The sequence below is a fragment of the Lagopus leucura genome, unplaced genomic scaffold (genome assembly GCF_019238085.1).
Source record: "Lagopus leucura isolate 7727_CA_CO unplaced genomic scaffold, USGS_WTPT01 Super-Scaffold_100037, whole genome shotgun sequence".
NCBI lineage: Eukaryota > Metazoa > Chordata > Aves > Galliformes > Phasianidae > Lagopus > Lagopus leucura.
In genome coordinates this window covers 4,318,600-4,342,881 of record NW_024962286.1, presented here as the reverse complement: position 1 = coordinate 4,342,881, position 24,282 = coordinate 4,318,600, and the positions used below count along the sequence as shown (strand labels likewise).

General features: G+C 42.8%; 1 protein-coding gene across 1 annotated transcript; it reads left to right on the top strand.

Annotated features, from left to right (window-relative positions):
• The first annotated feature begins 1,686 nt into the window (after positions 1-1,686).
• SSU72 (SSU72 homolog, RNA polymerase II CTD phosphatase) lies at positions 1,687-24,104 on the top strand. The gene is made up of 5 exons (XM_042883154.1): positions 1,687-1,844; positions 7,869-8,012; positions 20,843-20,982; positions 21,934-22,052; positions 23,077-24,104. Exons 1-5 carry the CDS (start codon positions 1,765-1,767, stop codon positions 23,176-23,178), a joined length of 585 nt encoding a protein of 194 aa, XP_042739088.1. The 5' UTR covers positions 1,687-1,764; the 3' UTR covers positions 23,179-24,104.
• The last annotated feature ends 178 nt before the right edge of the window (positions 24,105-24,282 follow it).

Below are 24,282 nucleotides of genomic sequence, written 5' to 3'. Positions count from 1 at the left end.
AAACGTGGGGATAACTTCTAACCCCACTTCTGTGGGCAAACACGGTCTCCCTGTTGTTACCATAATAGGACTTGGGTATTAAAAATACATATGGTACTTTCCTAGGTGGTATTTTGTTGTACTTATCTGGTAATTTCCAGTACAGCTATCAGGCCATCTCCATTTGAGCAGGATTTAAAATGGAAGGTTAATATGCTTGTTAACAGTTTTTTTTCCTTTTTTTTTTTCCTTCTTGTCCTGTGCTAAATGTGAGGAAAACAGCTGCTTAAATTTAAGCTGCTCAAGCTCAGCCTGACCCCAGCTTTGAATCTTCTGGAAGGAGCAGTCTGAGCCTCGGGCAAAGAATCTCTGTTTAATTCCATTAGGGTGCTTTTTGTGGTACATAAAAGGGGAGGGCTGCTTGGTTTTGTTTGAAGGTGCAAGTGAAAGCTGGTGTTTTGCTTCCATGGAGACTCGGAGTTGAACTTACCAGACCGCAGCTTGCTGCTCTGTTTCGCTGTAGGAACGGAGCTGGAAAAACCAAGGTAACTGTATCACGTTTCCTGTTGAAGGCTCAGTACTATAGCAATGGCTCGGGTGCATTTTCTTGGAGTCAGCCTGAGCAAACAGAACCCGGCTGGCATTGCTTTCAGCAGTATCCGTTTGAAGGCCATCCAGCGCTCTGAGCATAGAAGGAAAGGTGTAAAGAAACCACAGGTTTACCTTCCTTCAACGAAGGGTTGGTTTTTCTTTTTACTGGGGGAGCTGTGAGGAGAAAGAGAGGAAAAAAGGTTTTGGCGGGAAGCGGCGTGTGGAGAAGGGCGGGAAGGGAAAAGGACGAGGAAGGGCTGAGGGGGGGCGGTTCAGCCGGGAAATGCTGGGGGAGGAGCGGGAACTTCGAGGAGGAAGGAAGGAGGAGGAGGAGGAAAGGCTTCAGCTGAGCGCTGAGGGGGCAGCGGCCCGTTGTGCGCGGGTCTGCGTCCCACGGCCCAGCTCCTCGCATCCACCGCAACATCGGGCTGCCACCTAGTGCTGGGAAAGAAGCGAGTCCGGAGCCTCTGCTTTTCAGGAAAAGAAAAAAAAAAAAAAAGCGATTGCTTGGATCACTTCAATCACCCTCTGAATAATAGAGTAAAAAATGCAAAAACCACATAACCAGCTTTTTTTTTTTTTTTTTTATAAAAAAAAAAAAAAAAAAAAACGACAGACTTGAAATTAATTACAAATAAGACCGGTTGGCGTTATGAAACCTCAACATCCTACACACATTTCTCCATCCCAGCTGGAAAATCTTTCGTGAGCCTGTTTTCAAGGCCGCAAAGGCAAACATTGGAAACAGCGGAAACCGAGGTGCCACAGCTGCCACTCACGAGCCCCCATGTTTCTGCGAAGCTGAATCAGACAAAAAGAAAAGAGAGACACGTTACACAAAGCAACTCAATGCTGACAATCACGTTGCTGACTCCCGCAACTCTTTCCTAATCCCTGGTTTACCAGCTCTGTACGCAGCCGGAACACAGCTCAGTGCCTGGCGGCGCTCTGGCGCCGCACCCCCAGCCCCTCTCTATGGTGTTGGCGGCGCTCTGGCACAGCGCTCCGCCCCTCTCTATGGTGCGGGCGGTGTCGCCCGCTGCGCGGTTGGCCGCTGCGGGGCGGCGCTGCCCTGCTGACACGTCCCGGCCCCGCCCGCCGCCGCGCCGCGGCCGCCATTTTGTACGAGCCGCCGGCGGGGCAGCGCAGGCTTGGGAGCCGCGGGGAACGAGCTGGGCTCTTCCCTGCGCCGCCATGCCTTCTTCGCCGCTCCGTGTGGCCGTGGTGTGCTCGAGCAACCAGAACCGCAGCATGGAGGCACACAATATCCTCAGGTAACCAGGCCCTGCACGAACGCCTCCTTCAGGCCGGGGGCGGCGAGGCCTGGCCTGTCGCCGGGCCCCGCCGTCGGCCTCCCGAGCCTTGTCGGCCGCCTTCAGTCGCGGGTTATCCCTCGGCACCGCATCAGGGCCTCCGATCGGGGCTTCGGGGCCTTCCTCAGGCTCTGGGGGCAGCGAGGAGCCGGCTGCGGCTTAAGGCCGTGCTCAGGGCCTGTGCCAGACCCCTCTGGCCCACAGCCTGGGGACTCCGTTCTTGTTTGTGTCCTCTTTTCTCCGGCCCCTCCTCCAGGTGGGTTCGCTGGAGCAGTCCCAGCGATGGGGCCCGCACCTGCCAGCGGATCGTCGGACCCAGAGTTGCCAAACTTGAGCTGGTGCACGGACGGGCACGGAACAGCTTCTGTATCTCGTCATCGTGAAGCTTAATTGCATTCCCCCTCCCCCCATATGTATGAAGTCTGAAGCTACAGTAGATACTGAAAGGGGGCGTTTGCCCTGTGCAGGAAAACTGCATGAAGTATTTGATTCAGGATGTTGGACGTCTGAGTTTGTAAGAGTTTGTTTATTTAGCACAAAGAAGACTTTCAGGTTGGCTGAGTTCAAAAGGGGGAGATGGGAGGCAGAGATGACGGTTGGGCGGACCTGATCTGCCACAAGCTGTTTCTGAACCTTTCCTGTGCAACGCAGGGACACGATTAAGGCCTTTTTTTTCTTTATTAAAGATATGTAAAGTTGGTATTCACATAAGGTGCCTTTTACTAGCACACTCAAGCAACGAAGTGTAAGTTATGTGGTACGTTTACAACCATGGAAGGAATAAATAATGGAAATACCTGGTCTGACAGCCATCTTACTGTGAGCATATGACGCTGTTAGTGCATATGCTTGCATCAGATGTTACTTGAAGCAGTTCAGTGAAAACACAACATGACCAAAATGTGTTTTGATGAGTAATGGGGAAGGGGTGGTGGTTTTTCTGTTGATTATCTTCTAACTGCATTGTCTGAATTGAATATTAACCAAAAGCTGAGTCCTCAAGGTGCAGGAGAGTTAATTTTTAATATCGAGCCTTTTTATTCCTCTCTGTTTTTACATAAGAAACAAGTCCCTTCCGTTGTGACTGATAATCTTCTGGCACATACTGCAGGGAAATGCTTTTTGGAAGCATCTTCTCCTTTAAGATTGTAATTAGGAAAAATAAAACGTCATTTTGTGGAGGCTCATGAGCAGTAACATCTCATGTAATTAGGATTAGCAAGAAAGGCATAAAGGGCAAAACAGCTGAACAGCTGATCTTGTTCTAAAGAAACAATTAGTCTTGCAGTGAGAACAGCCATTTGCCTTTAAACCTCAGTAGAAAAGTTTGCATTGGCTCCAACTCAATCTCTTGCATGTAAGGCAGTCTCTCAGTGTTGCTGTGTGTTGCACTGCGCTTCTGAGAAAGCACGTGACTAAAAGAGGAAGAGCAGTTGGGAAGAGTATTTAAAACAAAGGAGGTTTGTTATTGTAACTTCAAGGTAATTTGTGGGGGAATTAGGAAACTTGAAAGAACAGAAATACAGAAGAACCACAGGTGGCTGAAAACAAAGTCTGGAGTCCAGCCTTCAGTGTTGGCCCGTGGTCTCACAGAACTATTCTATGTGTTCTTTTTTTTTGATATTTATGCTGGGTAATGTACCACCAAGAATATTTTTTGAGGTGTTCATCATGGTCGGTGAGTCTGACCTGCATTGCTGCAATCATCTAGGATTCAGAACTAACTTCTCCAGTTCAGCGTGTTCATGAATTACAGTGTTTTCTTTCAGTTGCATTTTTGGGGTAGAAGTTATCTGAGTAATTGTCCTTATTCCAACATTCAATCCGTAGAGAAAAAACATCTGTATCAGTTGGCAAGGTGAGCTGTAAGGCCTGCCTAATGCTTACTAGAACTTGAACCTACCAGTTTGGCACTTGCTTTTACAGCAGAAACAATCTCAGAACTGTGTGCACGTCCTGCTGTTCTCTCATTGGGCTCAACAAAACGATATAATTAACCTACCTGCTTTGTACACCTCAGCAGTTTAACTTTGTCATTTGTTCTTTTTTTAGCACCGTACCATATAATAAGAATTACTTTTTTTAATATAAACTTACTGTTCTCCTAAGCTGCAGTGGTTCATCCCAGAGGGTTTGCCATATCCCTGGCTTCTCAGATTGAATTTTGTGTTCATCCTTACTGCACTAAATACCTCTGTGCTGTAGCTTGTACCTTTGAAAGACAAATGTCTTTATGTATCTTTGTCACACTGAATAATCCACCAGTTTCAGGGGTAATCTTGGTTCAGCCCAAGCTCCCATTTGCTTGGTAGTGTTTCCTTTTATTTGTTTGTTTTTTTAATACAGACCAGCTTTAAAACACTTTATTGCTCTAATCTTTCAGCAGGTGTCTTTAAAGTCAATGCAGTTACCATCAGCACTGCTTAATGTTGAGACATTGAAACTGAGCTGAGAGGCAGAACAGTAAGGGCTATGCAGGGAGATGGAATTCTTCCCTAAAAGCTGTCAAACTGGATTTCAGTGTATAATCAATCCGTGGTTCAGATCTTACTCATCCTGGGAGTTTTGCTTTTACAGATATGACTTGTGCTTGACTCTTTTCCCCCACAGAATACACAGGCTTAGGCCATGATTCTCCTTCTAACACTGAAGAGGAAGGTAGAAGGGTTACACTTAGCAGCAGGCCTTGTTAGGCAACTTCTGCATTTCCATTTGTGTATATTTGGTTGCACAGAGTTGGCCTTGAAAAAGAAATCATCGTTTCAGGCTCCTCAGCATATAGCAGGTGCTCTGGTAGCTTTGTGGTTGCAGGGCTTTATGGCATAGATATCCTGTCTATGTCTACATGCTTCAGTTTCTCTTTGTTATTCTGGCAGTGGAAGCTGGTGGGGTGTTTGTATGCACTTCAGTCCTCTTATTTTTAGGGAACTAAGTGCCCTAAGAACCTAAGGATATGAGTGTGAAATATCTCAGTAAACTCCTACAGGTTGCAACCCCAGCAGCCTGAACTTAGATTTCATGTTAGTGATGTGATTTATGGTTCAGCATTTTCCAAGTAGAAGAGCTTGGGTTACACCCTTGCAGTGCAGTGAAGGAGGTCAGTCATAGCTCCTGCACTGAAACCTGTCAGCAGCCAAGTGCTGCCAAGTGGGTATTGGAACTTGCGTCATTTAATTGAAGGAGTCTTGAATTGCCTCGTTAAATCCTTCAGAGGGAGGAAGTGCTTTAACACAGCACTTTGATTTGACAGCTTATCACTGATCAGTAAAGTACGTGTTGCAGTGCAGCGAGTTGTTGATGTTTTCAACATTTTTGCCATCAAAATCAGTTAACAGTGCTTCCATTCCTGCTGTGTAATAGTGTGATTTTTATTTCTTTTAATTGCTTGAATGGCACAAGGTATTTTTCAAGTGATTTAGGAGGAGGACCCTTGCTAATTATTCTCCTTCTGGTAAAACTGAATAAAGTCATTATTTTTCACTTTTTTTTCCTGCATAGTTTTGCTAGAGCAAAACCAACTGCTGTTTTGTAGAAGGTAATCATTGTTCACTGGAACAGGCTGCCCAGGGAGGTGGTGGAGTCTCCTTCTCTGGAGATGTTCAAGACCTGCCTGGATGCCTACCTGTGCAACCTGCTGTAGGGAACCTGCTTTGGCAGGGGGTTGGACTCGATGATCTCTGGAGGTCCCTTCCAACCCCTACAATTCTGTGATTCTGTGATTGTTAAAAGACTGAGCAACAGAAGAATAAAGACTTGATGATTCCCTAACCTAGATCTGTCCAGCTGCTCAACAAAAGCAGACCGTTGAGTAATGTGTGAGTGCAGGCAGCGTCATCGTGTCCCCCTCCCCTGTGTTGCAAGAAGAATGTTGAAACATGCTCCAAATATGTCATAACAGTCCACTGAATGCATAACTAATGTAAAAGCTGTGTGCTGGCAAATGCCAGTGACGTAGCATGGAGTTATTCCAGGTGAGGTGTGCATTCCACCTCTCAGTGTTGAGCTTCGGATGCTTGAAGCCTCAATGAAGATTTGTTTTGATTGATAGGAGAGGATATGAGCTTCAGGAGCACTGCTGGCAGTTGGAGGTGAACTTCGTAATGACCAAAGTAGACCTATTTCAGAGCTTAATATTAAAGGAAAAATTAGGAGGAAAGAAGACTGCAGATTTCCTAGTTGGTTTTTACACCCTTCTCTTTTGGTGTCTGTTACTTCACTGAAATTCTAGGTGTGATCCTTGAAATGACAGAGGTTAAGCCATGGTCTTGGCCTGGTTTAGAAGTCTAAAGGCAAAAGTTGCAGCCTTCTGGCCAGCAGTGACAGTGTTCTGCCATGTGATTTTCTCCGTTGGGCCGCATAGAACAACTCATCTCCATTATCCAAGAAAACAGATTGTAGTGCTGCTTAATGTTAACGTGGTTTGCTTAGGTGCATTTAGGTTAATTGGGGGAAAAACAACCCGACAAAACACAACACTATGGCATTACCTCCAAGACAGGCAGATTCCTGGCTCTTTCTGTTGAATTTTAGCTATTAAATATGTAGTTCTTCATAAGAACGGAATGAAGCTATGCCTGGCTTAGCCAAGAGTTCTAGGTGCAAGCCAGCAAAATATCTGTTCCACTTTGAAAGGTAATTACAGTGTGTTTCTCAGTCCACTTTAGAGAGGCACCAGATACTGAAATGTTTGTAGGAAGCCAATTAAGGTATAATAGAGGTTTGGCAAAATAGAGAAGAACCATGGCTAACTCAGCAGCTTTAGCAGAGTAGGTAAATATTTACCATTTGCTAATGTTTATTTCTTACTGCCCAAAATCGAGTAGAGAGTTCATGTGTTGCCAATCTAAAATATCTGAAAGCACACACAAAAACAAAAGGTGAAATGGTGTATGCATTAATTCTAAGAGAAAATACTGCAAAATGTAGCCACTGTTTGAGAAATGGTGTGCAAGTCTTGATTGTAACTGCAAGGAAATGCTTGTCTTGGGTCTCTGCCCCCAAGACTTTCCAATAACTAGAAAGAACTTGCTTGAGCAAGACTTGTGTGTTGGATCTCATGATGCAGATAACATCTGCTAGTAAAGTAGACCAATATTGTGTCTGGAAAAACAAACTTGCATTGTAGAATTGAAGTAAGTAAATAACCACAAAGTTATCTTAGAAACCCTGCCTCCCTCTTTTTTTTTCTTTTGCTGGTTATTGATTTGTTTTTGCTTTGAAGAAGTGATGAATTTTTGCACTGATTCTGTGCTACAGTGGTGGAATGTGCTTGGATCCTTTTCCTCAGCTATAAAATATAGCAGGTAGGGGGGAAAGCCTCCATGGGTTGGGAGTTTATTTCCTGTACACTAAAGCAGTACACCTCAATCCCATGGGATTATCTTCCTCCATGTGTAGATGATGAAGTTCAGAAAGAGAATAAAAGAGGTGTTTGTTGGGGTAGGTATGTCTGGAGATAACTGACTTCTATCAGCTGAATCACAAATCATTCCAAGAATGGTTGGTAGCAGAGCTGAGTGTAGCTGGCTTTGCTAAAAATCTTCAACTGTATGAAGGCTCTGTTCCTTCTGGCTGTAATCCTGTAGGAATGTCTGGGGTTTCTTTTAGTCACTGTTCATGGCCCTGTATCTGTGTTTTAGTGTATGTTTTTTGAGGGGAGGAAAAGACACCAAAAAACCTAGAAATCAATGAGTTGTTCCTATTAGCATTCTTTATTTTGGAGTATGATAGGTTTCGGATAACAGTTGTAGGTTACCTTAAGTTCTGTACAAAGACTTCTATACAAAGTGATACTGAGATGGGGTTTTTGTGTGCGCTGCTCTTCTCTTCAGGCTTCTGCCCTCTTTTCTGCTGCGTTGTGAATCCAAGAATGTTGTAAACATGGTTGTAAATGTTGAAATATATTTGGACTATTGATTGTACTTCAGTGTTTAAAATCCATCCAGTCTAATTAATGCTTCCCTCCCCTCCCTCTCTGTCTTTCAGCAAACGAGGATTCAGCGTCCGATCCTTTGGAACAGGAACTCACGTGAAACTGCCAGGACCAGCACCAGACAAACCAAATGTTTATGATTTCAAAACAACATATGATCAGATGTACAATGATCTGCTTAGGAAAGACAAAGAACTGTATCCCTATGGCATGGCCTTAAAAAAAAAAAAAAAAAAAAAAAATCCAATATGGTTCTCCTCAAAAGGTGTAGTTCATTATTTGGCATTATGCGTTAGGAGTATGTAGTTACTTAACTGACAAGCTTAGATGTTTTGAGTTCGTAGGAGGTTTTTTTGGAAGGGCCTCTAATGCTCCCTTCTAAATTGAGTTACAATGTACTCATTCAGAGCTCTTTTGTAGCACGTTGACATGTTTACCTCCTGGAGGAAAGCACACTCATCTGTCACAGGTTGTCCATTACTCCACAGCACTGTGGGTCGTGTTTCCCAGTGCAGGAACTGTTCCTGGTAACGGTCACGCCAAGAGCTGCTGCCTCAAGATTAAAATAGTGTTTAGTTCAAACTGACAGGTAAGGTTTACAATATACTTTCTGTGGGAGAGAAGATACTTGTCATTAAAGAACTCACTCTTCTCAACAAGAGCTACTTGATATGATCTATGCACCAAAGATTCCTACGGTATATTTTAAAGGATGGACATAGGAAAGCACAGTAACATACTTAATCCTGGGGAGCAGAGGTGATCAGGGTTATGCACACTACTTAGTTTGATTTTAAAACTTGTTGGGTTTTTTTTTATTATTATTTTCTAAAAGAAGAAAGCCCATGTGATTACTTTGCACAATCAGGACACTTGTTCTAAGTATTCTTTTTTTTTTTTTCCTCTCTCAACAAAGGAGCTGTTTGGGGTTTTTTTAATTACTTTTTAAATATGAAAGGGGGAACTTACCATAGAGAAACTATCCACACACTGAATTTCTGTTGGAGGAATAGAACCTTCAGAAATGCCTGTTAAAAAAGGTTGGGCTGTTTGGTAAAGCTGTACAGCACAGTGAGTACTGTTTATACCTTGGAATATCTTTCTCCATAGTGTTCCACACAGATTGTGTCCGTTGCAGGGGATATTGCTTCTCTAATACTTAGTGGCTCTTTTTTCAAGAAATACTTTCTTAAATGTCTTTTTTTCCAAGTAACAGGGATAATAATCATTTTCAAATGCAGGACATAGTCTCAATGCATCATGTGTATAATATGCATTTTTTGTATCCCTCTGCTGATACAAGGGAAATCTTGCAAACGCATCTTACTGAGGTATGCCACATCTTGATTAAAAATGAGTTGTTTCAAAAGAAAATTACCTGAACTGAGCCATAATTTTTCTCAGCACCTCCTTGCATTCTTTGCTGCTGCTGCACTGAATGTCTGAATATGGCACTGCTTTAAGAAAACCAGTCTGGTCTCCATTCAGCATATTTTGGAGCTGCCATGTTTGTTCGGCTCCGTGCTGGAGGTGATTGCTGTGCTCCCCAGTGTTACAATTAAAACTTTTCTGAAGAGAAAAGGAAGCAAGTTTAAACAACAACCATTGAAAGAGGGCATAAACAATTCCCTCTGTATCTTTGCACGTTTCTCAGATGCTGTAATATGAAGCTTTCAGAGCGAAGGCAGTCAGTGCAGGAAGCACATGCACTTCCAAAAGTGGGTTTTGAGGGGGTAAAGACTTCCACAATAACCCAGGCCAGGCACATTCTTGTCGTAGAGCTGTGGAGTAGTTTTTTTTGTGAAAGTATCATGTGGGTTCTCAGTTAAGGTAGATTTTTGTTAGCACTGGATCATAGGGATGAGAGGCATGCACACATAGGCTGCGGTAGGTGGGGAGGGCCTGCCCTTCTGAAGGGCTTGAGGTGTAATTGATACGGGAAGACTAATGTGTCGTTCCTAGGGTTTAGTTCACCCAGTTCCCCAACCTGCCATGTGTTTTGAAATGCTATGTCTCTGTCAGCTTGTTCCCATATTCCAGTGATGGGGCACAAATTTGTGTGTTGCCTCATATGGGAGTGATTTCCTTCCTCCAGTTCTGTAGGCCAGCAGGGATCCAAAGCATTAAGGACACCAGATGCTCAGTGAAATTGTGGCTGCAAGGGAACTTGGCACGTTGACCAGACAAGGAAATGGCCCCTTGTTTCAGAAGGCTCTGGTCTCAACCAGGAATGAGCTAATGCAGTGCTGGACATCAGTCAGAGGAAGGTTTAAAAAAAAAGAAAAGTAAAAATGGGTAAGAGTGAATAAAGATCACTGGAACTCTTACTAGTCACTTGGGGGAAGGAGGGAGAGCAGAACTCTCAAAAGCACACTGTAGAGAGTAAAAGCACCTTCCCTGAGTCAAACCTGGAGCACAAGCTTGCATACCTAGAAGGCAAGGCACGTGCTGAGTTCAGAAGCGTGGGGATGAGAGATTAATGGAGCCAGGCATACGTGTTCGGTTGAGTAGGTGGTTGATTTATATATAGATAGAATGGAAGCAGGCCAAAACGTTTTAAGATGTGGCAGTTGAACCTTACGGTTAAAGTAAGCGTTCCGTTCTACCGTTGCATTCTTAGAACATTGGTTTTAAACTTCCTGTGCCCTAGGATGGGGGGGCTGCAGCAGAGCTGTGCAAAGCTGTTCTCAGTAGTTTTTGAATGCTTAATACTCTTCATTTTGGGAAAAGAGTGAAGGGTTCTGCTGCTAATCAGTAGGAGATACCATTGTCTGGGTTACATGTGTTGGTTTATGTGTGGGTAGTGTTTTGCTGCCTTGTATTTGCTTGTGTAACTGGACATCTCAAAGGTAGGCCAGTGTGATCACTTGCCATTACAGCTCTGCGAAGGGATTTTAGAACTTATGTGATGGTGACTAGAAAGACAAAAGGAAAATGGAGGAAAATTGAGGAGCTTTGCCATCAAGGGAAAGCAAGAGGATGAAACTTTCGGAAAGCCAAAATAAACACACAACAACAATTGCTTTTATGCCCAGGGGTAGGAACCATTCAAATGGGAACTTGATCAAAATTTGGCAGCAGTAGCTCCTGGGGCCTTTATTAGTATTAACTAACTCCATGATTGACTGTTTCTTTTCCTTTTTCTAAGTACTAAGAAGAAATACAATTATTTCCCAATATATACCTATTTTAATATTGTTAGGATTTCTAGGCAGCTTGCATGATGTGACCTGTTCCTCTTTCCCATTTTTTTCTAATGTCCTCTTTTAATTTAACCAACTCTCTGACTGTAGATAGAATTCCAGTTCTCTCCATTGTAATGCAATGCCAAATCAGGAGGGGATTTAAAAAAAAAGAAGAAAGAAAGAACAACAGCAAACAGCAAACCAGACACATACTTGGAAAAAATGTTGGGAATCAAGCACAGAAGCTGGTTTGGTGCATCTCAGTCAAAGAGATAGGATTCTTTTCTGACCCAAAAATTCAAAACTGTTAGTATTACAGGTGAAGAAGTAGATTTTTCTCTTTGAACTCTATGATCGGGGTGGCCATACAGTATTTCTTGTGCTATTGCTGAGTTTTCTTTGGTTTATAGCAGCCTTCCCATTCATAACAAGTGGAAACAGTTTCTCTTGTCATATGCAAACTGCTTTGCCAGCAAATACTGGTAGCATTGTAGACTCCACTTAGCTGACCCTTAACCCTGCTTTATCCTGCAGTCTTCTGCCTGCTTTGCCCTTTGCTGTCTCAGCTGTTAAGGTGCATTGTAGAAGAACATCAGTGGAGGAAAATGTGGGGCTCTGAAGCCAGCAGAGGCAATTCCAGAACTGGGGAAAAATCAGAAAAAAATCTGAAGCAGGTTCAAGTATGCATGAGATTTTCACAGGGAGCAACTGAAGAAAACTGGAATCTCTGTTTCCTGCTGGACTATGAGGAATACCAGTGGAATTGTATTACTGAACTAATTGGTGCTGCTCTGGAACTGTACAGGTGGAGGATTCTGTGCCTTTCCCAAAACGTTCAGTTCTCCAGTGCCTGTGGAGAGAAATAAGCGCAGTGGCAGAGGGTTGTGTCCAGCTGAGAAGAGAGCATCCAGGAGTGGTGAGGATATAGCAAGGAACCATTTTTCTCTCTGCAGAGTGGTGATGAAGGGCAGTGCTTTAAAACTGCAGTCATAGTGAGATGTTGCTGTATGAGGCATCTCTGGCAAAAAAACAAATCTGCATTCCTCTCTTGGAGTCGAATGTAGTGATATCCAGTACTGGAAGCCAGACTTTTGGGAAGGCTTTCTCTGTACTCCCTTCATAGCAGTACTGGAAGAAGGCAGTAAGTTTGTCGTGCAGATGATTGCAGCTCTATTGAAAGTTATTTGGCCTCAGTCACAACTGCTGAGCTAAGTGTTGTATCCTGCATGCGTAGTGTGGGTGCGTTGCTGGGGGCTGTTCAGAGCGAGGAATAAATTGCTGAGCGGTCCAGGCTCGTAGCACCTACAGATAAATGGGCTGTGTTTCTCTGTTCAGCCTACTTCAGTTGAGAAGTAAAATTGAAAAATAGTGTCTTACTTAAGACACCTGATGAACGAAGGATCTGTAAGTATGTACTGGCCCAGGATTACATCTGCCACCTTGCAGTGTGTTGTGCTCAGGAGAATGGTAGCCTGTCTGTTCCAGCCTTGGTCTTAGTCCTTTAGAATACTCAACTTGTGTAGCCAGGTTTTAGAGAATTCTTGCTCTTGAAATGCTCAGTTTGCTCCAATGCATCTTAATGCTGGAGTAAGCTGGTATGGAGAAGCTAGTTAGTAAGGAGTAGCTTCATTCTACTTTCCTAGCCTGGTAAGTAAGAGAACAGCTGTTAGACTTGTGATAAAGTTTATTGAAAACATAAAGCAGATTTTTTTTTCTGCACTGCAAACCAATCTGGACTTTTATTTTCTGGGGCTTCAGTATCAAAGAATATCTTGAATCTCTCTGCTTGGCTGTGTTTTCCCAATTGATACTTTTCTGCCCTTTCCAGTGTCCATCTGTGGCTTTGACTAATTCAGATTCACGTAGTTTAAACCCACTCTTCCTGGAGTAACTTGTCCTGTCTCATCTGCAGGCACTTTTTTACCATTGGTCTAGATAGATGATCTTAGTGATTTTTCCCACCTTTATGATTCCGTGACCTTTTTCTGACATTAGATAACCATTTTCCTCTTTCATTCAACTCCTTCTCTGAAGAGGCTGGCAATTGCATTACAGTTAATTGGTTGTTTTTCTGCAGTTACTTTGTATTATTTTTCCTGCTTGGTTCCTCTCTGAACTGCTCAAGCTACTCAAGAGCTCCTTTGGAAGTCTGGGAAACCTGTATGTTCTTATTCATTTTGGCTGATGGCTGTCTATTTGACTACTTGATAAAGAAGTGATGGAATTAGTTAATTACTGTTTTATTTGGTTTGTTTTCCTCTTTCAGTTTGTTAAGCATCATAGAGCCCAACCTTGCTCTCTCAGTCAGGAGACACACAGCCTTGTCTGCAGGACAGCCTCTACTGGAAGAAATAGGAGGCAAACTTGTGGTTCTTAGGCAGTGCCAAGTAGCCAGTGCACTTGAAGTTGATGCTCTTTCATACCCACAGTGGTTTGATATCCCTCTTGCGCCCTGAAAACCAAGCATGGTCTTGGTTTTTAACCTAGTAAATAATCTTGCAATTTACATGATACGTGGGTATAAAATAGAGGATGTCCCAGGAAGTTCTGAATTTATTCGCGTTGTAATAGAGCTCGAATTAATGTCTGCTTTTTCAAGAAATAGATGATGTAGGAAATAGATGATTATAGTGTAGCAGTACCAGAAATAAGATCCTTTTTCTTTGAAATGAGCTCATATCACTTTGTTTCTTAGTTTTCTTACTAACAGAGCAACTAGAACCAGATTGTAGCTGCTATGGGAAGTTTGCAGTGAAAACAAAAGGTGCAGCACAGAGTGGTGAAGGCAGCAGTGATTTTTTTCTTGCACAATATTTCATCAGAATCAGTTTCAGGTCTTGCTACTGGAGTTATCACTTGCTGAAAGGATCTGGGACTTTACTCTGTAAACTTTGGTTCTGTTTTATTTTTAACATGTCTGTAACTAAGTTGTTTTTGCCAGCCACACTGTTTATGCTTCATTGGGTGGTGAAGAAACATGGTACTGGTATCCAAATATTCATGGACTGAGATGATGGCTGTGCTGGTATTGATGGGGGAGAGCTGCTGGAAGACAAGTTACAAATGTTTTCCTCTAAAACATTTGCCAGCTTTATTTTGAATACCGTTTATTCATTGCAGAAAGTCTTGCCACTTGAAACTCTAGAACGCGTAACAATTAAGCAATAATTGATGATATTTCTGGATCAGTGAACCTACCTAATATATGGAGAATTTATATTGGACCACTTTCCTGGAGGCTGTACAAAGCCACCGTGAGTTGCTTAGTGGGGAAAGAAAGCACTGCATGGACACGCAGGAGGACTAGTGAGCTCTGCAGAGCATCTGCGTCGCGCTCGGTGAGGCCGTGTAGCTCACTCTTGAGGATTCCTTATTTCGAGAGTAACTTACTCGAATGCCACTCCAGGTAAGCTCTTCATGCATGTGTTTCTCTTTTGTTTTCATTTGTTTTTCTTTCTGAATTTGGATCTGGTGAGCAGTTGTCAGCTGCTGTTCTGAACTGGCATTCCAGTGGTCAGCGGAGCAGCTGCTGGATCCCTGTATGACTGAAGCCACTGCAGACTTCTCCTGAATGCAGTGCAGTGTAAGGCTCATTTTCTTTCTTACACATCTTTCAAAGTACTTTAATACTCTTAGTGAACTGGAGGGTAAGGATGAGGATGGAGTGTTTAAACCGGATTTGAACAATCTGCTGAGAGGTGTGTTTTTGTGAGTCTGTACACTTCTGACCATAAGCTGAGTTCCAATCCTTTTTTCTTCACAGAGGATCTTCAGATGAGAACACTTTGCATAAAATCTCAGGCATTTCAAAGGAAGCCATTTTTGGTATTTCCTAGCTTAGCTTGTGAAGAGACTGCTGTTAATTTTGGTTTCATCCACATTAAAAAAGGAAATATATGAAATTTATTAAAAATGTAAACAACAAATTATTTCCTCTACCTTTAAAGTTCCAGGGCATGATAGAAGCTAAGACACCTTTGTAGCTAAAGGTGCAGACTTCTTTGAGCATTTTGCCTTGCAGAGTGCTCTGCTAAAATTAGTGTGTGCAGTTGAGCACGTCCCTCTGTACTTCAGTATCCTGCTTGTATCAGTGTGCTCAGAAACGCTTGCTGCAGAACTCATCCTGCATATCTTGCTCAGCATACTGTTCTTAAAAGTAGTCCCGCTGTCTTCATCAGTTGTGTCTTGGCTTTCCCAAATACATGAAATATATGAAATAGCTTAATTTATGTACATTTGGTAATGCTTTTGTTTTATCTGGTGTAAATTCCAGCTCTTTGCTCTATTTAGCTAAAAATAAACGTTGAATTATGCTGCACAAAGCAGTACAGCCGTGTAAATCAATCTGAGAAAAGTTGCTGCAGGCCCTGCTTCTCTCAGGTGTTCACCAGAACGACTCTTTTCTCTCACAAACCTTGTCTGTGCAGGTATTTCCAAGGGTTTTCCCCCTGCATCCAACTGCTCCTCTCATGACACTTGCTGCTCATCTTTTGGAGCCTGGCATTAGTTTCTAAACCTGAGAACCATCCAAAAGCAATCTGTGTTACTTAAGCACCCTCTTCTGTTTCCCCCTGCTTGCCTCCTGGTCTTGATTTTGACTTCTTTATCCCTTTGTTCCACATCCATGTCACCTCGTGGCTCTGTTAGTAGTTGGAGGTACCTTGCTGAGATGACAGACCATTGTTTTTTAGGTTCTAGCAATTGAAATCAAACTCCACTTGGAATGCTGGTTGGATGCTGTGCATGATCAGGTGTTTGACTGTGCCATCAAACAGGCCACATCTTTGAAGTCAGGTCTGCCTTTGATATTCTTGTTCTGATAGTCCCTTCGGGATGTCTGTCATACCTCTCCTTCACACTTGGGATTTTATCCTTGCTTCCTTTCTTTTTCCCCTTTGAAAGCTTATTTCTGCCCAGTTTCAACCTCAGATACAGTTTCATCTGTTCAGAGCTGGTAAGTCGCTGTCTGGTACTCCAGGCTCAAGTAAGGTCTTAGTTCTCCCAGAGATGTGTGGGCACATAGCCTTCAGCTTCAGGACTCAGCCAGACTTGAGGAAACCAGCATTGCCAGCACGTTGTTATTGGGCTGGGTGCTGGTGGTTATGGCCCAGCTGCTGTGAGCTTGCTCAATGGGATTTTATCTGTGCAACTTAGAAATGTTGACCTTTGAAATGTCACTTGCTTTTCATTGCTTACTCGTTTCTCAGCAAGTTGTTAATGTGGGCACAAACATTATCAGAAATATTTAACCCAAATCAGAATTTGTTTCAGTTTTTGGGCTGTGCGTTGCACAGTACCACTAAAGGCTTATGAGCACGCTCTCATGTGTACTAAAAATGCTGTTTCCTTGCCAAATGAAAGGCAGTGCATGTTCCAGATACAGAATGTAGACAGTTCTTGCAGTGATAATCGCTGCTGCCTCGAAAGCAGAAATGGTTTTGCAGGTGCCCTTTTATTCCCTGTGAAAGAAAGTGATTTTGCAGGTGGAAGAAGGTTGGGTAGTCGTTCCCTCTGCAAGCACTTTGCCAAGCAGGGTGAACCACCTTCTTAACACAGATTTTAATAAATAAGTTGATATGGGAAAGACCTGCAACTGCCATTCAAGCTAGCGTGTTTGAGACTTCTGCTCCACTGCTATTCTTCTTTCTGAAGAATTGCAGTTTTGGAGTATGATGACAGCTGCACGAAAGTGAATAATCGACATGTCAGATTTGTTGGAAGATGTAGAAGCTTTGGCTGTCAGCCATTACTTCAGAGAGAGTTTTTCCTGAGAAGTGTATGTACGTTTTGTGAAATGGAATTTACCTGGTTATGTTTAATAGTTGGGTCTGTTTTGGGTGACTAATTACGCACTCCAAAATTTTCAGGTTATGCTACTGATGGGCTTCTTTATCAGCTTCTTCTAGAAGTTAGCAGTGAAACTTATTGATACGTCAGTCATCAATGGGTTGTGTTTTGTTTTTATCCAAAGATTTTTGACTTTAGGCACTGTGTTGGCTTTCTCTTCTAAGATTAGCCATCTGCTAGATGTCTTGATACGACCTTGTTGGCTGCCCTCACACCAAGGGGAAGAAGGGGATGTTTCAGATCATGTTTGGTTTTATTTTAATGGAGGATGGAAGAATTTAAACAAGGTAGCTAGGCAGCAGGTACACTGCATTCTTTTTCACTGTCAAGGAAGACTTTCCTCAGTGAACTGGGATGTAGACATTCACTTGGAACCTTCGAAACATGCATGGTTGGATTCCTCTGAACTTCCTCTTAAGGTATGGAAAATACTTCTGAAAATGCATTGTTCACGTGCAATGAATGCCACTACAAAATTCAGCCCTGTTCAGCAACAGTGGTGAGTAACCTAAGTCTTAAAACTCAGCATCATGTCTTGAAACATCTTAGTGTAAAGAAGTAGGCATTACATTTTGTTTTGCTGCTTGCATTTCTTATGTGGTGCTGCTTGGTATGCAGGTGATATTTTACAGAGTTCTGAGATAGACATTGCTTATAAACGTGCGACTTAGGTGGGCTGAGATGGTGATCATTCCTGTCTGTCCTTCTCTGAATGTCAGGCTATGAGGCTGAACTATTGAAATTTCCCTGCTGAGTTAATGGAGCATTCTTATTCCTGCTGGATGCTGAGCTCCACGGAGCAACAGCTTAATGGCTGTATCCACCTTTGCTTTAGTCCTTCCTGTTTTTCTGAATTTCTCAATTGGAATACTGGGGCTTTGTTTTACCTCAAAACTGAGTTGTTAAGTAGGAGGCTTCATCATCATAGATGCTGGGGGAAAAAAAATCCAGTAGTATTTAGGCTCATCAAGGCTGGTAGCCACTCTTAATCCTTACTGCTCTGAGAAAAGCAGCAGCAGTCTTGCACTGTGGCAGACACTGCACATCTCTTCTGTTGCGTAGTGTACCTCTTTCAGCCTTTGATCTTGGGATTTATCTAAGCCTCCTGTTCTTTTCTTCGCTAATCTGTTGCTTTTTTTGTCGACCTCAAGTAGGAACTATCTAAACGTAACCCATGATAATTTCTGTGCAGTCTAGTTGCCTTCTATACCCTGTATTTTGCGATGTTTTGTGCTCTAACAAAAGTATCTGCTTTTATTTAATGCAAATAAAACGCATCTTTTGCATAACATTCTATAAGCTTGTTTGGTGGTTTCAAAAAAGCTCAATTTACAGCCAGTACTTCCTTGCAATCTTGTCTTACTTCTGAGGTTTGTTTCCTCTTAGTGTCCTCTTGTGGTTTTACTTGGGAAGTGTAGCTGACATAAAACACTGATGGCTGGAAGTGATGGGAGATCGGACACAGGGCAGGTGTGGCATGTGGATGGCTCTTCATATTTAGGAAGGGAAGGAAGTTCTTGCTTATGAGAAGTCAGATCTGATGCTTTAGGTTATTTTAGTGCAGGTGATGTACTGCTCTCTCAGGTGCTGACAGTCCACTTTAATGTATCAGGGGGATTAATCTCAGTATGTAGTTCTTAAGGGAATATACCATCTCTTATTCAGGAACAACTCTTTTTTCAAGTACTGCCTACCCTTCAGAGAAAGTCTGTGTTCTGCTGTTTGGTGTGAAGAAGAGAATGCCTTGACTCCCTTTGGTTCTTCGTGGATAGACAAAAATTTCTAAAAACAATCTTATTTTCCCCCCAAAAATAGTTAGCATCCAAAATGGAGCTTGGAATAACTTGCTACCAAAGATGGCTGCACAGAGGAATCAGTGTGTTGTTCACATGCAGAGATGGGGAGATAACACTGATGTTTGAATCACTGTGAATGAGACACAATGTGCTGACGTTTGCCTGAGCTCATGACAAGAATGAAGCTGGGTTATGATTGTGCATTGAAAACAGTCAGATCAGGTCCTCCTGCCTGCTGAAATGATGCTGTGCTGTTAGTTGTTGGTTTTTTTTTCCTTCTTTTTCTGGTGAAAACAGGCTTCAGACCACCAAAAATGAAAGTGTCATGAATCCTAACTGCTTATTTCAATCTCCTTATATAGGCAGCTGAACCCTTTTGGGGGGACAAGTAGCTGTAAGTTGGCAGTGGAAAACTCGACTGTGTGAAGCAGAAAGCTTGGCTGTGTGGGTTTTCTGGGTATGCGTAATTCAGTCTCCATGCTCAGGAAAGCTAGGGGACAGATGCCAGCAAAATCTTATCCTAGAAATGGAAAAAAAAAAAAAAAAGAACTGAGATAAGTGTGTAGGATGTTGTGGGGTTTTGGTTTTTTTTTTTCCCCTCCAATGACATGATGTAGAAATTAGGATTAGAGAACCCAGGAAGGGCGCACAAACTGTGGGCAGAGCGATGCAGCCAGATGTTGACAAGTGTTCTGAAAATGGCTGTTACAGTTCATTTTCATGCTTTGTACATAACCAGGCATCTCTAGTAGTTGCACTGATGTGTTTTTTTCCAAGCATAACAGACCTGAGGAGACTTACAGAGGTGCTGTGAGGAAGCTGTGGGTGCTGGTGTACAAGAGCTGTTTGATTTAGCTTGGGGCTATAGAGCTCAATTCCTTAGTTATACAGGATGAAGTCTTTTGGGAAACAAGAAGGGCAGAAGACTTGGGAGTGACCTGAAGAAAGGAAGTGCAGCAGAAGTTGGTTCCCTGATAGAGATTTGACGATATATATTTGTGAGAAAGCGTCATTGAATTTGTAATTCAAAGCAGATTTTTTTCTTCAGTCAAGTAGTTAGTGGGATGCTGTAGATACAGAAGAGCTGAACATTTTTTCCATATAAAGTAGTCTCTTACATGGGTACGAGGATGACTTCAATTTTTAGTACTGTTCAAAAACTTGAGAGGATTTAGTGCTTTTGGAGGCTGTTTGTTTGAAAGCTGTTGAAGAACATCCTGAAGTGTGCAACTTAGCAGCTATGGACCTGGCTGCCTTGGGCACTAGGACTTGAGGGGGGCTGCAGGAAGGTGAACAGTGTGTAGTCTCTTGCTGCAAAAGATCAGGAGTGATTTCTGAGGGAGGGGTGAGGGGATGGGGGAAGATGCCTATTAAGTATGCAACCTTTTAAAAGGAAAATAAACCAAGATAATCTCTTGCATACATACTACTAATGATGGATATATATATATTTCTGCAGAATCCTTCTGTTATCTCAAGAAATCATAAACTGTTATCCTAATGCTATTTTAATTTAGAAATGTGTGCTTGGATGGCTGGAAATATCTGGTGCTTCCAAGGAAGGAAGAGATGCATCAGTTTCCAGATTTCTTTAGTTCAGGCCTTCCTTAGTATTTATAATGGACCTGTAACATTTTGTCTTTGAAGAGTTTCAGTGAACTGAGCAGATGTGTGTGACAATCAGCTCTGGTGTGCCCCAAATGAAACTGCATATCCCAGAAAGCTGAGAAGGTGGGGATGATGTGTATGGGGATTAGTGCATGCTGTCTGAAGGAGGAGTGTGGAGTGTCATCTTCAGCCCCAAGGCTGTGGTGGTGTGGGCCGTGACTCAAGCGATTGCAGGACATTCCATTAACAAATGAGTAAGTCTGTGCTCTAAGCATTATGCAGGTAAGAGCAGTTGCCCAAGGAAAGGAGTCCTGAAGAACAAAGATCTAATGAGGGCCTCTTAAAGCTGCCTCTACCGTTGCACAAAGGACACCGACAGTGGCCTAAACCCAGTGGCTGTGTGAATTATCCTTGTTGGGTCGTGCTTCCACCTTTAGGAATCTGTTTAATGGTCATTAATCTTAGTACTTGTAATCAAGGGGGGAAAAAAAGAAGTATTTTAAAGATACCGTGCTTTTTAACTTGTATTCGTCATTTGCTCAAAAACGTGACTTTTCTTAAAGTGAAGGTACTTAACTCGAGCAACTTCAGATACACACAGAATGGGATTTTACATATGTTGGACAGAAATAAGAGAATCAAGCCACGACCGGAGAGGTTCCAGAACTGCAAAGACGTTTTTGATTTGATCCTAACGTGTGAAGAAAGAGTCTATGATCAAGTAGTAGAAGGTAAGGACCCTGAGCTGATAAACGGGGTTAACTTTGAGTGCTTGTCTCCCTTGAACCCCTGCCAGCATCCTTCACAAGTCTGGGAACATCTGCTTTGCTGGAGCACCAGCATGGAGAAGTGCTCACAAACCATTGACATGGATGGCATGTGCCAGGGAAGTGGCAACTGGAAGTGCTGGATGCAGACTGGAGTTTGGGGTGCCCTTTACATTCAAAGGCCACCCAACTACATCCGTATTGTACACGCAGTGACTGCTGCCAGTCTCCTCAGTCCTTGTTGATCATGTTGCAATGAGTGTAGAGCACCCAACATTTGTGCTGCTGCAAGCTGAGCAATTTAGTGTCCTGAGTGCTTCAATGTGGCCTTTGAGAGGGATTGGTGAGTTACATGGGAAGTGCCCTTAAGTTACATGGGGTTGTAGGGGTGGATCTCCAGCTAAGATCAGCGTCTCCAATGGAAAGCAGCTGTTCTATGGGAGTGTTGTGAGTTAGGAGCATAGGTGAAGAGCAACCGCTCGCCAACCTCTCATGTTATGATAATGCTCTTTGTAACTGACCAGTGGCAGGAAGAAATCTAAAGAGCCATTTGGAAGCGCCTGATACGCAAGGCGGCACTTCAAAATGGCGGCACTTCAAAATGGCGGCAGCTCAAAATGGCAGCATCTCAAAATGGCGGCTCTTCAAAATGGCGGCACCTCAAAATGGCAGCCTCAGCAGGCACTGCTGAGCTGCACAGGGTTAGGAGAGAAACTGGGAACTTGAACTGTCAGGAGCCTTCCACAATCTAAATTCTTTGATTTCCCAAATCTACCTCTTTTGAAATAAGACTGTGTTTGTTGTTTGTTTTCCTATCTAAAAAAAGCTAAATAAACCATTTTCTTATGAATACTGTGTAAAGCTCGATTTCATTCCACCCAACATTTTGCTGTTGTGTGTTTTGTTTTCAACTAGACTTAAATTCCAGAGAGCAAGAGACATGTCAGCCAGTGCATGTGATCAATGTGGACATTCAGGATAACCATGAGGAGGCAACGCTGGGTGCCTTCCTTATCTGTGAGCTCTGCCAGTGTGTAAGTAGAGAGGGCTTGTTGCCTTGGGTTCGTGTGACCCAACTGACTGCACAGGGGTCGGGGGTTGTTCAGTATTCCTTAAAAGTGCTGCAAATGGCAGAAATGAAGTAAAATTCATGTCAAGAGACCTAACTTAGCAAATCATTGCAGTTATTTTTGGAGCTGTTGGGCAAGCAGATGAATTGCAATGGAGCTGGTAATTTCTGAAGTGAACAGTACATTTGTTCAAGAGCAGTGTTAGCTGCCACAAGAAGCAGCATCTCAGAGCACTGGCCTCGTTGGGCCCATGTTCACAACATTTGTTCATGGCTAAAATGTCTGAGGCAGTTGTAACATGTGGGATTTAAACATCAGAGCTGCGTTCTGAATCACTGTGTGCTTGAAATGCACCCTGTGTAGGTGTATTTCATAGTGCCACCCTGTTGTGTGTATGATGTGGAAAACCTGGTGCCTCCTGTCTTCCACCTTCGATGCTCTTGGCCCTGCCTGTTGGAAGAAGGCTGGAAACAGTTGATGCAACTACCAAGAGAACAAAGGCTCTGTTTCACAACATGCAAGCCCGGTTACCTATTCCGGTGTGGCAACACATTTATTTTTATTTTATTTCACTCCTGCCTTTGTGATCTATTCTGGTCTCAAATACTTGCATCCTTTCCAGATCCAAAAATCCTAAGAGAATCCAAGGGACTTGAAATTTTAGCCATCTGTTCAGAGTGCTTGTAGCTGTTGTGAAGCTTCCATTTGTTACCCAGGGAGGATGGATGTTGCCTACTCAACAAAGGGCTCCTTCAGTGCCAGCTCAGTGGGTTGGAGAAGGAAGGTTGTGCAGATGAACACGATGCAGAGTACATGTGGGTTTGGGAATGTTGGGAATCTCATTAAAGCACCCAGTGCTGCACAGTTGGGTGCTGCATGCTGATTTAGGTTTCACAGTAAGCCAAAAACGTCGAGTCGTTACCATTCTCTTAACTGCATTGTATCCTTGGAGCCTGGTTAATTAGTGTTCTTTTTTTTTCTCATTTAGATACAGCACACAGAAGACATGGAAAATGAAATAGATGAGCTGTTACAGGAATTTGAAGAGAAAAGTGGAAGGACTTTTCTTCATACTGTCTGCTTTTATTAAAGCACATCTGTCTCCTAGGCCTTAATACAGATGAGAGAAGCATGTGTTTAAAGTTCTGATTATACTGTATTTTCCTGGAAAATGAATATTGATTTTTTTTTTTGTTTTGTTTTGTTCAAGACTCCTCTTCAGTGGTTGTTTTGGTTTCAGGTATTCTGTCACAGGCAGGCAGAGATACCAGTTGAATTGTACATATGCAAAGTATGCACAAAGGCCACCTATTTAAAAATGAAAATCAAGATTTCCTTTAAATCCTACTTCAATTGTTATGAGTAGGCTGTTAATTATAAAGAGAGTATTTCTTGAATATAAGTTTATAATGTATTTTTCCAGCTTAAAAATTTATTTTATTTCAGTTGTGCTTTCTTTTTTTTATTATTTTAATGTGACAGAATGGCTGAACTATGTGAAGATATGAATGGAGCGATGACAAATGAGTTATCTGTATATTATTAGATATAAGATTGGAAGCATCCAATAAAAATGAAAAACCTGCAAGTCTGTCTGTTTCTGAAATAGAAGCCAAGCAAGCTGTGAGTGCTCTGCAAGGTCTGGACAGGAGCTGGAAGAGCTGCTCTGACCCTGGCTTGGAGGCACTGGTGTTTGGGCACATTCCCTTGGTTGCTGATCCTGTGTTGAACCCAACCGAACTGCTTTCTCCACGTGAATTAGGGCACCTCCACTAAATCTTTTTCGGGTCTTCATTGCTTCTGAATGACTGTATGTGAGACTGAAATACAAGGGTGGAACTGTAGCTGTCAGGGCCCAACTGTATATATGTCTTCTATAAGGAGGAAGGGGAGAAACTGCAAACTCCGCTGTTAATAGAAATGGTTTGAAGCTTTGTTAACTGAAATGTCTTTTGAATGGAAATATTCTCTGCACATACAGCAATAATAAACGTGTTTGTCACAGCCTGCAATCCAGATGCTGACTATGTACATGTGAGCAGAGCAAAAGCTCTTTGTGCAAACTGGTAGGAATTAAAAACACCAACTTGAAAGTGAAGACAGACCAAATTATAGACATTTCCAGTGCGAGTGGTAAATCGCTGTTGCTTAAAGGCAAGAGGAGATCTTAAAAGCTGTTTTGTTAAAGGGAGCC

What these genes read in the sequence shown, in the direction of transcription:
- SSU72 (XM_042883154.1), top strand. Translation starts at nt 1,765, where the DNA reads ATGCCTTCTTCGCCGCTCCGTGTGGCCGTGGTGTGCTCGAGCAACCAG. An exon ending in GAGGCACACAATATCCTCAG is followed by an intron (nt 1,845 to 7,868) that starts GTAACCAGGCCC and finishes TCTGTCTTTCAG; the next exon opens with CAAACGAGGATTCAGCGTCC. An exon ending in CTATGATCAAGTAGTAGAAG is followed by an intron (nt 20,983 to 21,933) that starts GTAAGGACCCTG and finishes GTTTTCAACTAG; the next exon opens with ACTTAAATTCCAGAGAGCAA.